Source organism: Trematomus bernacchii, unplaced genomic scaffold, assembly GCF_902827165.1.
Source record: "Trematomus bernacchii unplaced genomic scaffold, fTreBer1.1, whole genome shotgun sequence".
Classification (NCBI taxonomy): domain Eukaryota; kingdom Metazoa; phylum Chordata; class Actinopteri; order Perciformes; family Nototheniidae; genus Trematomus; species Trematomus bernacchii.
The window spans coordinates 7,357,734-7,374,465 of NW_022987851.1; the positions used below are offsets into that span (position 1 = coordinate 7,357,734).

General features: G+C 41.0%; 1 protein-coding gene across 1 annotated transcript in view; it reads right to left on the minus strand.

Annotated features, from left to right (window-relative positions):
* frem2b (FRAS1 related extracellular matrix 2b) overlaps positions 1–16,304 on the minus strand; it is a 53,502-nt gene extending 37,198 nt beyond the window's left edge. Inside the window, 2 exon segments of the mRNA XM_034113168.1 lie at positions 10,137–10,226; positions 11,294–16,304. Coding sequence (XP_033969059.1) covers positions 10,137–10,226; positions 11,294–16,304 — 5,101 coding nt within the window.
* Between the last annotated feature and the right edge of the window lie 428 nt (positions 16,305–16,732).

Genomic DNA, 16,732 nt, shown 5'->3' on the forward strand with positions numbered 1-16,732 from the left:
AATTGTGTCAGAAGAAATACTGTACACTGTCCTTGCAGTGAAAGGTCACTCCTGTCCTGGGAGTCTGCTTCATGCTCTAGTGTCCTTCCACACTGCCACAAATTACACCATTTATCATCCTCTACAGAAAACACTTTACACAGAACTCACACATTGGCTTTAGAGATGCATTGTTTGAAAGTTATTGAGAAATTCTAAATTAATTTGTTGAGAAATATGAATCAATGCTGTATATTTTGGAAAAAACAGCAGACAGAAAAACAACTCGATACATGCCCTCTGGATATTTGCGAAGGTCTTTATTTCTCTGTGTCTACAAATTACTGCCATGAAATACAGGCAAACATCCTTGGTTTTTAAGTATATAATCCTATTAGCCTCGCCTGGAAATGTTAGTTTACAAAATCTTTCCAAACACCTTATGGATTAGCAAGCAGCCAACGATGCACAACTCAAAAGATGTGTTTTGTCGTGGTTTGCTGATTTCCAACAGGGGGCACAGGGTGGCCTGGCTAGCAACCATGGGGTCAGGATCTGTCCCTTATCATGGCCACATCAATAGGGCGGAAAAACAGACTATTCACACTTGGGTGGTCACAAGTTATTCTAACGTATTTCAATATTCACACGTTTGGTTAAGCTTCAAACATTGACAAGATTGTGATTAATATGTACTCCTTTGGAATTTATAACAAATCCTCATCTCTCCAAAACTTTTATAATATAATTAAACATTAACATTCAGAAAATGCCATGTGTTGTCTGGCCTTGCTTAGCAAAATGATGATTGGAGCCCCTGAAAAGATTAAAAGTCTAATTATCCGGTATTTTTCTACGGGCAAGTTCATAAATCAATAAGCTGACCTTAAGTTTAGTAATCGATCCAAAAGATGTATAAAAGTTGTTTTTCAGGACTTTGCTTGTATTGTGAAGGTGAGGTCAGACAGTGTATCCCTTGGTTTCCTTGAATGGCATTCCTGTCTGTCAAAGGGAATGCTGCCTTGGGTGTCTTAATTAACAATCAGCGACATGGTTTAGAGAGCAAAAGCCTGAACTCTCAATAGCAGGGGTAACAACAACAACAGGCTGAATTAGCAGCTGCAGGACTTTCTTACACATTCACTGGTGAAGGCCATTGTGTATCTAAAAGCAAGTTTCTCGCTCATTACCAATCAGCTGAATTTATATCTTATTAGTATATACATTTATATTAAAGATGGAATTCTTATCTCTTCACATGGCAGTCATAATTCGAGGTTTGAGAAAATGCCTGCTACTAAAATGAATGAGATTGCTAAATTGGAGACTTTTTGTACAGTATGAACGTCCAGTAGCTTTGGCAAAACTGTGACCCACCTGCTTTTGGGCTATTCTTGGAAAACAATCAAACACTTCCTGACTGAAGAGATGAGCTTATGGAGACAAAAATATTCTGTATCTACATCCCAGGAACTGAAAGACTTGCATTGTTACAAGTGCATGTGTTAAATATATATCAACGCTCCATACTGCTGGTGTCAGAAAAAGGGCATACAAGGGGAAGTGTGAAAATGTGAGAGAAAACAAAGCAACATAAGGATGCAGGATGAATGGACTTGACAGAGAGAGGGGGACGTGCTTTTTCCTTGACCCTTGAATGCACAGTGTTTGCTCTCTTGTCAGATCGAATAATGGTGGACTGTTTGCTGAAAGCAGTAGTGTAAGGCCATAGAATATAAAACCCTATCCCAGTGCCACAGACTCATGAGCCCCATACTAATAGAGCATGTTTGTCGAGACTGTTCTCAGGGCCTCCATTGGTTTCATGATAACAACATGTTCCGGCTGCATTACACCGTTTTTTCTTGCAAATCCTCACATGTAGAAAGGCTTTTGCCTGACAGGAAAATGCTCCCTGAAAAGCTTGAATGGTAATTCCTAAAGAAGTGTTAAATGACTCTCGGGTCTTTGTTTATGACTGGTAAAAAAAGGAGCCTTCAATAGATGCTAGCCTGCTTTCATGAAAAGAGTGTAGAAAATGTCTTAGGATTTAATGTTGTTATTTTCTCCTTTTCGTAATATTGAACTGAAGATTAGACTGTGCAGCAAAAAAAAAACAGGGCTCAAAAATGTAAAAAAAGATTCAGCGAGGTAGACTATGTTCAAAACTGCAAGTGCCATGCCCTTTATTTCAATTTGGATATCTTTGTTCAACCATATTAACTTAACACTGGAAAATTGATGGAACACTGGTGTAGGGGTGGATTCTTTAACGTTGTATGATATTGTAGTGGTCATGCGTAATATTTAAAACGTTATTTGTTTGCAGCAATTGTATTTCAAGTATCACTCTTATATAATTTACATGTAGTACATTTAGTTTCTTTTTCAATATTTAAGTGCAATCTAATGCAGTATGTTGTGTACAAATGTTGCCAACAAGTAAAGCATATTGTTAGTTAAGCACTTAATTTTGCAAGGCAAATAGCATTATCATTTGGAAAAAAACAATGCCAATATGTTATGATTTTCAATATTATCTACTCTAATGCATTTAACTTTGAGAGCCTGTACTGAATGCTAATTTTAAGCCACATAACCGGACATCTTTCAATTTTTACAGGTGCACCATAGTCCCTGCAAGTCTATGTTGGCAGACAGTGTTACATTTAATGCTTTATTGATCCCATAGACTGCAGATGAAAATGAGCTCATTAGCTAACTTTGGCATATTTACACCGAGATGGAAACTAAGTTGTTGATTAATGAGCACTGTCCCTGATACACCTCCAACTTAACAAATGGCATTACTTTATGTACAGATAGGCTTTTAAATCATCAGATGGCTATTTATTGGCAGTTGGAATAAGCAACTAATGATTTTGTATCAGCAGTCATTATTCAAAAATACAAAGGCAGCAACAAATGTTATCTAAAGAAGCCCGACAACACATTTATAATATTTCCAGCTGGGCAAAATAAAGTGTTATTGCTTTTTATAAAACGGACAAGTCAAATCAAGCAATCCGATTGGTTCTTAGCCGTGATATAATGAGCGTATCACGGGTAGAATTGTAGTTACTTTTCACAAGTTATGTATCCCTCCGCGTCTGAGAAAATCTACAACCGTTACAACTGTTACATTACGTCCGTTACGAAACTAACAAACTTACAAAGCTTAAAATGGAAACATTTAAGGTTAACTTCGACCTCCGGGGGGGCCTTACCATGGAGGAGTGGATTGAGGAGTGCCTATCTCCAGAGAAAAAAGCAGCTAAACGACGACATGCAGAGCTACGTGAAGAGCAGGTAGAGCAACTGGAAAAGTATCACCATTCAAAAGCTTTCTGATGCGGGTCTTGAAACAAAGCAGAGAAATGATGACCGTTAGTGGCCACAGGTGCGAAAGCTCTCTCCAGAGCTACTGGAAGCCGAATCTCGCGGACCGGAGAAAGTGGAGCAATATTCTCGCCACGCTACTACTATTATATCACAACTAAGGGGGTTAACCACGCCCCTTAGCTGTGATATAATGAGCATATACCACGGCCTGTCGTGAGCTATTGCTTAAATATAGAATGTCAGTCAAGTAAGCAGATCTATTTTATATGGAACCGGTAACTATGATCGTTTAAAAACAAACCGAACACTTTATAAAATGTCCACAGAACTGTAACAAATGTGTCAAAAACTCTCAACAATAAAACGCTACAAGAAGCTGCTCTCTATGTTGGGCTGCCATTCAGAGACAATGGTGTTCACAGATGCAGGACCATGGTGTAAGGAGCACAGCACCCAGACCCTGGAGGAATGTTAAAGTAATACGGTTTGATGATTCTATTTCAAAGACTCAGACAACTACATCTGAAGGACAAAAGCTTAATGTCAAATAGAAATAATAAAAAGGAGAGGCGTGCAAAAGTTACATTGAGGCCTACAGCTATATTTGGGACTTTTTAACACACTGAATGCCCTTTAAAAGTGATCAACCCTCTTCAGAAGTTAAATTAACTGTGAATTAAAGCTTAAGCTGACTATCCCAAGGGTTTCACAAAGGCCTCAATAGCATTAAGTGTTCCCTCCCTGTAATGAAACACAAAGAGCTTGGGGAGAAAAAAGGTTTACATATGACTTATTGACCAGTGATAACCTTTAAAGTATTACAGAACAAATTTGGGGAAAGTGTAATAGCTTCTGCCAATTACTTAGGGATTAAAGGAGCTAAATGTGACGGCCGTATCAGAAAACCCAGTGGTCTAGACCTGTACCCTGTGGCCTATCTTTGTTTCCCTATTCCCATTTACTTGCTAATATGTAACTCTTCACTCAAGCCCGTGTCCTGGAAAACCAAGATAAGCCCAGGCATGGTCTAGTTAATTTCAGGCCGCAAGACATTCCTCACTATTGTACATGGGGGAAGGGTTTATCTGAGCTCTGGACATTTGCCTGGTTGTTTCAGACATGTTTTTAAGTTGTTATTTATGTCTGTTTAAGCAGTCAAAATCTATCAAAATATGTTTACTCTATATTTACCATAGAGTAATCAAGTCTGTGTGAAATATCTAAATAATATCCATCTCAGTCTCTATTGGCCTCCACTTTTTTCAGAAAGTGGACGTAACAATATTTAGATGAGACTGCACACACACATCAGCACATTCATGCCTTCGCTACAGGCGACAGGAAGCCGCTTGAAGCCTAGCCCCCACCATTACTGGGACCAACAGAGCTCTTCTATCTTTCATCTCTTCTGACTGCGCTCCCCTCCCACTTCTCAACGAGATGACTTCTCATATCCTGCCTATCAGTCTCCACTTATGGAGGATAGCAGGTGGTGGTGAGTGTGAGCTTGATCCACACACAGAATCCCCAAAGGATTTCATCAGCACCTTTTATGAGATGAGAGCCCTGTTACTCTCAAGACACACTCCAACCATGTTCACAGGGAGAATTTAAAATGTGAACCTTCTCAAGAGAGGTTCCTTCAAACTGTGTAACATTTTCAATTCCCCTCTATTGTATATATTTTCTTGGCATACTGAAATGCTGATTGTATCAAAATGATAGAAGCGGTTTTTCCCCCCTGGCCTACATCATAGCAGTTTAATCAAGAAAGACAACAGCTTGAAATCAAAGACAAAGCAGTTATCAATTAAACTGTAGCTGATGCCAAACATCTTGATGCAACATTTGAGCGGTGCCAGCTTCATCTCTGATTATGGGATCAGGCAGCTGGTCCCGAGATAGATAAATGGGGGCTGATTTGTGTAGGCAATGGTGTGCGTGTGTAGGAATGCGTGTACATAAAAAGGAGATCTACAATACCCTGAAACCCAGGCTAAGACAGAGAGTGCTGTGACACTACAGCCTCAGCCCAGCTGCCAGAAACTTATGGTGCCGCAGGTCCTTGAGGAAGATCTCAGGCCCACTGCTGGGATTCAGGGGCCAAAAACACATTTTCCAGAGTGATTTTGTGAAATTGAACAGAAACTCTGCTACTGGGGAAAAAAAAGATGTCACAGCAGTGATTATGGCTTTGACAGACTCTCGGAGTTCCTGCTGTTTTCTGGCAATATCAGTTTTGTGAAAACACAGTCTTATTAAATTGCTCGACATGTGACAGTCACAATTAAATGCAATACAAATGGACTGCTCACACAGAGACAGGGATTTTATATTTGCTTTCATTGAAGATTTGAAGAGATATGAAAATAGTTTTTTTTCTTCTCCTGTTGGCAGTGTTAGAAAGCTCTTTGTATTTTGCATATGTCTTCATAGGTTTCCTGAAGTAGATAAGACTCCTGAGTGTCAAATCACAAACCCGACAAGGCGACAACAAACTTCAGCCTACAAGCTTTTTCCACAAAATAGGTATTTTCTATACACTCATTGCTTGAACAACCGCTTTCCTGCTAGACTAATATCCTGAGGCAGGTATGACGACACATGTCATCATCCAGGGAACATGCCTGGGCCGGGTTTCTAAACTTTTGGGAATTTGCCTTTTTCTTTGTTAACCTTGGCTCCACACACTGCATTTAGCAGCAAATTATCACAGAGAAAGGGGCTAATGTAGCAGGGCTTCCCTTTTCCAGAGAGAAGACAAGGCACATCATGTCAAAGGGTCTAAAACAACTATAGCCATGTATCACCCACTTCCTATGTAATATACAATCCCTTAAAAACACAAGAGGTTGTTGCTCCACTAAATCAGTATGTATCATTATTACATGAAGGGTTCTCTTTTATTCTGTTCTGGCAAAAATGTGTCTTCCTGACTATTAAGCAGTAAACAGCACTCAAGAGAAAAATAAACAACAATGGAGAAACAGTAAAATAAAACAAATGCCAACAATCTTGACCCAGGGAAGAGACAGAAAACCCTTCCATTGGCTAATTTATTGCATACTTAATAATAAAAAGAGAAAACCTCACTAATGACTGAGGTAATTCACTTATTTGATGCAGCACTATGCAGATATGCTTTTTCTTCTTCAAACACATCAAACATGTGCAACTCTTTGGGTTGTGTTGAAAAGAAAGACTGGAGCTGGGTAATAAACATTTCACATTTAACTGCAATATACACTGGACATAAAAAACTCTAACAAGATAGCGACTGAGGACATAAGGGCATGCAAATGACTCTTCACTGAAAACAATTCACCTAAATACTCAATGTAAAGCAGCTATTTCCGAGAAATTGTTCTTTTAATAAACTTCCAGGATTTTTATCACAAACTATTTTTCCGCAACAATAAAATGACTGCCTAACATTTTATGAGTTGCAGCGCAGATGGACTGTGAGAAAAAACGCCCCAAAAATCCTTTTAAAACAACTCGTCCAGCTATGTAATTTGTTGAATCTTACGCATATAATTCACACACTATACTGTAGGTTCCAAGGACAGCAAAAAGTTATAACCCCCAAGAAAAGTGTAGGGGAGACATTTCCATTAATAACAGGATAGAAACACAGAGATAAACTGCAGTGTCATCACATGCACTGTGGTGCGGATATTATAGCATACACAAAGTCTATATTACCCTCACAACTGCATGTGAGTTCATGTTCCCCCTTACTTTTGTTTTGCTAGCACGCTATGGGGAGGAAGATAATCCTGCCTAACCTGGATTACACAGGAGGAGAGTCAAGGGAGATGGATTCAAGTATGCACTCACTGTCACAAGCGATTATACACCGATAACATGGAAGACGTATAAGATCAACTTGGCAGATGTTACTGCAGGCTGTAACGGTTCAGAGGATTTATTAGGCTGAGGTACTCACGAGGCAGAAATAACAAACAAAACAGGCATGTTTAGGAGGGCGCTGCTAACTTGCAGGGGCTGCCATGTGAGTATTTCTTTGAGAAACACAAGGAAACTTTGAACATAGCTGGGGAGTTTGACCTTCAGAAGTAGCACATTAATGGACTGAACAATCAATGTTCTTTTGCTGCCTCTTTGTAGCTCAGTAGAAGGAAAAAAATGAGACGGTAGTGAGTGCCTGGAATGAAAAACAAAGGCCACAGCAGTGTGTCTGTCAGTAGGAACATCCCTGATGCTGACTGACTGGTGGGAGGTAGACAGGGCTTCTGCTTCACAAACAATTGACTGGGAATGCCGGGGCTTGTGTGTGCTCAGGTAAGCTCACCTGAATGCACCCAAATGCTTAGGAGACAAGGGGAGGGCTTAAGACCCACGAAATACACCAAATAAGTGACTTATTTGCCAAGGCAAGTTAATAAAGTGAAACAGCAACTTTTACTCTTGATTTCAAAACATAATTTATATCACTCAACAAGAAATGTAAGTAGAGTTTATCATCCTTTTTAGTCACTTCTATTTGATCATAAATCACAAATATTTGAAGTGAAAGGTGTTTTGTTGTGTGATGTTTGCACCCAATATTCACCATGCCAAAAGTGAAGAGGAGTTTGGCTAGTCCAACGTACAGTAGATTGTCATTTTGGCTCTGAACACTCCAAGTTTAAATGACACATCAAGCAGCAGATACATCGCTGCCAAAAGGAACTCAATTTAAGAGAGCCCAGAATCCATCTATCACAGAAACTATGATCTCAGCTCCAACAGCTAAAGCAGCCACTGGTATAATATTTCAATTGAGCCTGATGAATGGCTTGGCACTATTCATTAGTAAATTAGTGTCCTACCCTGTAACGAGAGCCAGTTGCACTTTATTTGGGGAAGAGGTGAGGATAAACTGAAAATGATTGTGCTTAGTAGGACATTTTCCAGCTACTTAAGTTACTCTGTTTATAAACAGAATCATCACTAGTTACAACCCTACAGTATGTTCAATCCTTTCTATTGGTGTTGTATAAATGTACTTTTTACACAATGACTACCACCCTAAAACTACATACATTGACTGAAACTTTCATTTACAAATATTAATTAGTAGTCCTTTATATAGTGAGAACTGTGCGCACATTCATGGTTCATCACAGCTGTTAGTCAAAGCTTCTGGATTCCCACTGAGCAGCTGCGACATGAAAAGTAACTTTTCACCCCAAACATGTTTGCAAAGTGCAGTTGGTAAATTTCCCAATGAACTTGATGTGAGGAAGGGAATGTTTTCCCCTGCTGAACATGACATACTGCAGCTGTGTGCCGGTGTACACCGTTCAACTCCTCTCCTACACAACTGTTCAAAGAGCTGGAGGCTCTGTCTGGGGATTTAGGGCAGCCACCAGCACAGCTTAAATCTTATTAAAAAAAAAATGTCACTGACTGCCTCACGAGCTGCAGTGCAGTATGTGTCGAATCCCTTATAGAAGGTCTTCCAACATAACGCTTTATCAATTTGTCAAGCCATTTAGATGCCACTGTAAAGCACAACACCCATGTCATAGAATAACATTTTAAAGATATGTGATGTGTCCGACCGGCGACCGTTGCAATTTCATGTTTTGTTTCAGGACATGACCGAGAACAAAAAGTCCGGAGAGATCCATGACCGAGAACAAAAAAAGACATATCTTTTTTTTAATTAAACTGCCTTAGATTCACATTTCCCAGAACTCAATCTTATACATTACCTTTTAATTGCCAGGTTTGAAAGATAAACTACCAGTATGGGATACAAGTATGTCATCAAGCATAGAGAAAGCTAGAAAGAGAAAGAATGTGGCAGAAGGAAGTCCGGAGAGATCCATGACAAATACCCCGATTGAGACAATAATAAAGGGACCAACTGAACCTCGCACAACAACAAAAGAGCTCTGCATGGGCTTGGCTTTTGCCAGCAGCTCAGGTGAAGCACTTCCATTCAGTATCACCTCCTGATAAGGAGTTGTCCTCTGCATTTTAGTCATCACTCATTAGCATGCCATCTACCTGTTGGCATTGATGTTAACCTGTCTATTATTCAACTGAAGCCACAGATTAGTCCCGAGTGGAGAGATGAGAAAATGTGAACGGGGGCCCACCGAGGTGCTTGTGGGAAAAGAGGGCCCCTATTAGAGAGGTCCTTTGTGCTCACTCATCACAGCTGAAGGGTAGCAGAAAGGACACACTGTCAGGCACACTGCTTCTAATCGGCAACACCGGCATGATTGCCTCAAACCATTCACTGATTACATATCTACAGTGGAAGGAAGGTCTTTGCTAATTGTTTTACTAATTATTGACTTGATAAATCATTCCTTAATTTCTAAAAGAAGAGGTCCTTGCATGGAAATCATGGGTAAAGTGGTATAAAACTGAGCTACCTAAGGTATACTGCACAGTCATACTAACGATCGGATTAAAAGTAAACAAGCATGGAAGCTCTGGCATTCAGATTTGTTTGGCCAAGTCATTAGATTAATGGAAATCAACAAAGCTTGACATACACAAAGTTATATAAATATTACATTTTGCTTTCATCATTTTAGGGCACTGTGAAATTGTTGTGTGGCGATTTCTACCTACTGTGCACACATATTTTGCTTAGTCATTTTGCATACTCAAGCCTTTATCTTTATCTTTCCCTTTGATCTTTGTCTTTCCCTTATAAAAAAAGTGTTTCTTAAAGTTAAACATGAGACAGTGAATAATAAAATCTATATTACAGCCTCAAAAGTCAGCATCTCAATGTGAGCTTTTCAGAATATAATTTCAAGAGGGCATGTTTGGGATATGTAACTTACCGCTGTCTTCGATGGAGAAATAGAAGATGTCATTTGTAGCATTGTCACCATCTCTCAGAACATAGCATATGTTCATGTCGTTAATTTCAGCTGAAAAAGAGACACATTTGCATAAACATCCATGCTTCTGCTGAAAAAGGTTCACATGAGTTAATTGGCTGAAATGGCAAGTTGGAAAATATGTCCAATATGTTCCTCACAGACTATTTGCCAATTAATACTCATGAGCCCTGCTATAAGCAGGCTGAGGCTATATGAGGAAATGTGCCCACTGCATAGTGTCGGGATGGAGAAACTGCTTGGTAACACAGGCTTTATATCTATGACACAGAACATAAAATGTAGTTTGATTATTGGAGAGAAATCACAGCAGTCAGTTTGCCATCGTTGTGATAGACATGGTTATTTTTTGCTCTGGATCTGGAAGATTGTGAAGTTAACAGGGCTCGATGTCTTTAATATTTGATATCAAAATATTTCCCCCTAAAAGGACCGATGCATTAAAATGCATAGCCAGGATTTCAAAATGCCCAATAGAGAGTGCCTTTTATTTACTGTCTGTTTATTCTAGTGAGAACTATTGAGATATTGAACAGGCCTCGTGGGGAAAGCATCTCACAGTGACTTGGTAAATAAAAGCAGGGATTACATGGATATTGAACTAAACACTGATGCTGTTTCCCTGATATTTAGCATTTACCAAGCTTTACAAAACCCTCTGGTTTATTTAACTGTTGTAGTCATGTTTGCAAAACCAGTGGTCGGCTTTGAGCCAGGCTACCACCTGCCTTCTATGTTAGAATATATGACTCTGGTAGTGTACAAATCACCATCTATTCTATCCCAAAGTGAAACACATTAAGCAGTGTTTGAAAAATGCACTCTTTTAGTGAGATCTGTTCAGCCTTAGGCACAAGCATATTTCATCTCTGTAAATAGGCAGTCTCTTGAGTGAAAACCAAAACCTTATGTTTGAACTCAGCATTTTTCAGGCTTCACAGGGGAGTACATTTAGCAGAGTGAGTACATGTAAAATGAGTTTTAAAATGGGCTCTAGTGAATTAAAAACGGTCTTGAATGTGAATTATTGCAGTATGTTACAAAACTAACAGATTGTCACAAGATTTCAAAACAGTTTTGAAATGCATCTCTCTTACCTTGCGTGAAGATGGAGATAGTGGCATTTCCCTTGCCAAGGTTGATCAGGTAGCCGTGTTCTGGGGCGACAGTAATCCTAAAGGTCACAGATTTTTGGATGCTGTCTCTGTCCTCTGCTCTAAGGGTCTTACTGGTGATCACAAACCCCAGGTGACCAGTCTCCAGAACCCGCAATGTTGGGGCACCCTTGTTCACCACAATCTGCGGTACTCCATTATCCACAGGGAGGACTGTTATCTTCATCATTTGGGGCTTTCGAGTCTCAAAAACTGTGTCGGGGAAGATGAAGAAGTCTGTGTGGGTGCCATCAGTTACAGTAAAGGAGAAACTATCCTCTGCACTCTCTGTGCCATCATGCTTGTAGCTGATCCTGTTCTCATTCAGGTCCTGCTTTGTGAAAGAGGTGACAGGCCGGGTGTTGTTAAAGAGCAGGCGACCATGAACTGGGATTTGAGTGACTGTGAACTTCAACAAGTGGTCAAAGGTGTCTCTGTCCTCCACTGTAAGCTCAAAAGGCGTGATAAGTTTGTTCTCCCCCTCAGTTACCACCAGGCCGTGTATTGTCACCACAGGCTTTTTGTTGTCCACATCAGTGATGGAGATGCGAAAAGTGCGGAACACAGGGTTATAGCCATCAGTCACTTCAAATTCAAAGCTATCCATCTTCACTTCATCGTCAGAGGTATGGATGTAGTAGACTTTGTTGCCAGCCAGCTGGAGCTGTGTAAAGGATGAGATGGGCATCCCAGGTGTGTCTGTGCACTCAAGGTGTCCTCTCATGGGAGCTCGGGTGATTGTAAAAACCAAGTGTTCATCTGGGCTGTTGAGGTCACTGGTACTAAGCAGGTCTGTTGTCAGAGAAACCCTCCCACCCTCTTTCAGGGATACACCTTTACTGATAACATCTGGGAAAACCATGTCAATGCCACCCACTGTGACATAAAAGTATCTGTCAATCAAAGGGTTGATGCCATCCGTCACATCAAATTTGATGAGGTCTCGAATCCCCTCCTGCCCATTATGGATGTATACAATTAAACCCTGATCAACTTCATTCTGTGTAAAGTTCATTCCAACTGTGATATTTTGCAATGTGCCAAAAGGTGTTGCCATCTGTAAATATCCCTGGCCAGGCCCATAGCGAATAATAAAAGTTAGCATGTCATCCTCTGAGTCCAGATCGGTAGCTTTTAAAACATTGCTGTTTATGACTCTCACATCCCCCATCTCAATTTCAAGGCCATCATTTATTGCCATCCTCGGGGTCTCGTCGTCCACAGGGATAATCATAACTATTATAGTTTTCTCTACACTGAACTTTCCGTCTGTGAGCACAATGTCAAAGCTGTCCTCTGTGCTCTCTGAGTCATCGTGCTCATACACAATGCTAGAGGCCTCCCTGATCTGATCCAAGGTGAAGTTAGAGACGGGGATAGTTCCAGTAGTGAGCTGATTGAGAATAAATCCGTGCTTGGGGGTTTTGGTAATAATGAATGTTAACTGATCCAAAGGAAGATCTGCATCAGCACCATTCAGAATGGGAGTGTCAATGACTATGTTCATGCCCTCCATAACTACAAACTCTCTCATATAAATCTCGGGCTTTTCATCATTAGAGGGGATTATGGAGATGGGGAAAAAGTGCCTTTCAGAGAAATTGATGCCATCAGAGCATCTGAACGTAAACCTGTCCTCCACTGGCTCGACTCCTTTGTGAATGCTTTGAACATAGTAAATGTGATTCTGTCTGATGTCCTTGATGGTGAAAGCACTGATTGCAGTCCCAGACCTGGATTTCTCTGAGCCTGGGGAAGGGGAGATATTTTCCACATATCCTGAAGTCGTCTGTACAATGATTGTACAAAGGAGGTCATCGTTGGAGGTGTCTGCATCATCAGCGCTTATATGAACAACTTGAATGACATTCTTCTCTCCCTCAACAACAGTGAAAATTGGCCCCACAAAGACCTCTGGAGCTTGGCTGTCCAGGGGAAGAATAGTTACATGCACTCTGACACCGGTGATCTTATTTCCTCCTACAGTCCACTCATCAGACATGTCCGTCAAAGTGAGATTAAAAATGTCCTCCCTTGTGGTCAAGCCTATCTCCCCACTGGTATGAGCATAGACCACAAAGCCGTTAATAATATCAGATTGGGTGAATGTGCCAGAGGGTACACCTTTCACCAGAATTTCACCTAATGATGGTGGGTCTTCCACAATGAAGGTCAAGCGGAGGTCATCCGTGTCCTCATCTCTTCCCTGAATTACATTACTTGTGATTTCCGTTGCTCCATTTTCCAGTACATCTATGTAAGAACCAAGTGTGCCAGCTGGGAGATTGATAGTTGGAGTTTCATCATCAATCGGCTTCACAATAATCCTTATAGTAATTGAGACAATGTGGACACCATCACTGACATCTATTTGTATTGAATCAACTGTTGATTCATCTCCATTATGGATGTATGAAATCCTGTCATTTCCAATATCCTCTAGGCTGAAAGTGTCCCCTTTTGTCATGTCAGTGAATGTGAACTGAATCTGGCCGTGCAATGGAGGCTGAGTAATAGTGAAAGATATCTGTTTACTGTCTGTGTCTGTGTCTGAGGTGTCCAGCTCAGCACTAGTAATGATATGTGTGCCGCGTTCAAGCACAGTAAATCCAGAGTTGGTTATTTGAGGGGGATTGTTGTCTACAGGCTTTAAAAATATAGTGAAAACGTCTTCTACAACATTTCCAGAAACATCCTCCACAGTATACCGAAACTGCAAAACATGACTGGTGATTCCAAGCTCTAAATCAGGCGGTTTGTAAGCTATTTTATGGTGGTTAATTTGTGCCTGAGTGAAAATTGTGACTACAGTGTTCGGATTTTCAGTTAATACCATAGTTCCCAATACAACAGGGCTATTCTCATCAGTATCCGTCGGTGGCTGGATGACTGTGTATCTGAGATCCCGATCCTCTGAGTCCAGGTCAGTGTAACGGAGGAATTTCTTTCTTAAGTAAGTAAGCTGATACTCGTGCACAGTCATTTGCAGAGTGGTGCCGGGGTACAGTTCAGGTGCGACGTCGTCAACGGGGAGAATTTTGATAATAAATGAGCTGTCACCAGATTGGTTTGGTGGGTCATTGTCATCTTGAACTCTAAACACAAACTGATCCATAACTGTGCTAGCACTGTGAGGCCCAATGTGCTTGTAAAACAGTTTTCCATCGGTAATATCCTGCTGCAGCCATTCAGTTACTACTTTCTCATACAATTCATCCTCTGTATTAAACTTCCAGTCTGATGGGTCCTCTGGGGCCTCAGACTGACGCAGCATCACCTGTCCAATCGTGGAAAAGGGAGGCTCTATTGTGAATTGTATTGAAGAATCTTCTGAGTCAATGTCTGCTGCACTGAGCATGAGTGAGGAGATTGGCATCATTTGGTTTTTAAATAAAACCAACCCAGTGTTGGCATTGATTATGGGAGGCTCGTCATCAGTAGGCACGACAGTGATGGGAAACAGAAACTCAACCTCATTTTTGCCATCTGTCATTCTGAAAATTATATTATCACTGTATGTGTCACTGCCATCATGTTGATAAATGACCAATCCAGCATCGAGGTCAGCCGGGGTGAAGAATTTCCTCCTCAAGCCAAGAACACTCAATTCTCCATGCCTCAGCCCATCAATAACAGTGATTTTGACTTTGTCCAAACCGTCCTCATCACTGATTTGTAGACTCTGTGAACTGGACAGAGGCCTGGATTGACCCTCATACAGTAACTGGCCAGTATTCCTAGTAACCACAGGGGCCAACGTGTTCATAGGCTTAACAACAATCATGAAAGCAAAAGGGTCTGACACAGCCCCCTCTGTGTCCACAACCTCAAACTCAATCTGGAAAATCCGCTCAGTGTCTGAATCCACAGCAGGGGGTTTATAGGCAATTTTCAAGTCTTTGAGGTCTCCTTGGTAAAATGAGGTTATTGGTAAATTCCTATCATCGGTGCTCACTATGTAGCCCTCCTCAAAGGACAGGGTGGAAGTGATGTTAAAAATTAATTCATCAGAATTAGACTCTACATCCTCTGCAGCCAGCATATCCATAGTTATTGCTGTCATTACAAATTGGTCTACTTCCATCATCATCATTGCAACAAAGCTGGGTTTAGGAGCACTGTTATCCTCTCCCTCTCTAATCCTTACCAAAATTTGGAAAAATTCCTGCTTTAGCAAATTGCCTTCCTTATCATGTAACTCCACAAGCATTGGAATGTAATCTCTGTTTGGTGACTTCAAAGCAAAAGTATGCTGATAACGGATGTTCATTTTAATAAATTCATCACAGTCCAACATTGTTCCAAGGCTGTCCTCATCCACAAGTTTCCCGTACCTGGGGAGCACGCTGACACTGGAGAGGGAGCCTATTTTGCATTGTGCTGCACTTTTATCATAGGTGAATTCTAAAATTCTTCTATCGATGGGGTTACTCGTGCCAAGCAGTTTCTCGACAGTAAGTGGCATGTTTTTGGTAAGCACTTCCAGCTGTGTGAAAATGACTTCCACCTCCATCATAAAAGGTATTATAATCGTATCCATTTGGGTGTCATACCTGAGTTGTAATCTCACTCTATCCCTCGGAGGACTCCTGGAGCCAAAGTGAGAATACTTCACGTCGTTGGGGCCAAATTCACACGGAAACTTTTTCGGAGACAGGTGTCCAGGCCTTTGAGACAAGGGATCATTGTCCAGAACCGTTATGCTGCATCTATCGCCTGGCTGAACTTGTATAACCAAATCGTTGATGGGATCAATGAAAACTGATCTCCCGAAAGGCACGCGGATCCCATTATTGGCAACCAATATCGTGTCCTCTGACAGCTCAGACCTCAAGGCGTATGATAATCCATAGCTGTCAAAAACCTGCGAAACTGCATCACCTGTCAGAATCACCGCAAGCAGAACAAAAGCAGCGCCAGCCCCGTGCAGATGCGGGAAAATAATCCAAGCCATTTGTATTGTGGAACCGCAAAGGAGACACGTTGAACTTTGCGCATACACCCTCGTAAACTAAGTAGCGTTAAAGTTGCAAGAATATAAAACCAGAGTCGGATAATATCACGCACCTACGGACACTAAGGTGCACCATTCTCTCACACAGCAGCTGTACACTGATAACATAAACTTCATACTCCTGCTTTGCTGGAGTAAGGAGAGTTACGCCCTCCCCTCAGCCGATTGGTTAATATCTCCGCTGGGAATGCATTTGCCAGGTTTTAAATGGACGTGGTTTGTGTCATTCTAGAAAGACAAAACGATGCCGCGTGGGCTGGACCTCGTCAGGTTGGATATGGTTAGAAAAATAAATCAAATAGGCGATCTTTGAGCATATTGCAAGATTGATATGTATGACCAGTAGTTATATTATGATCAAAGTACTT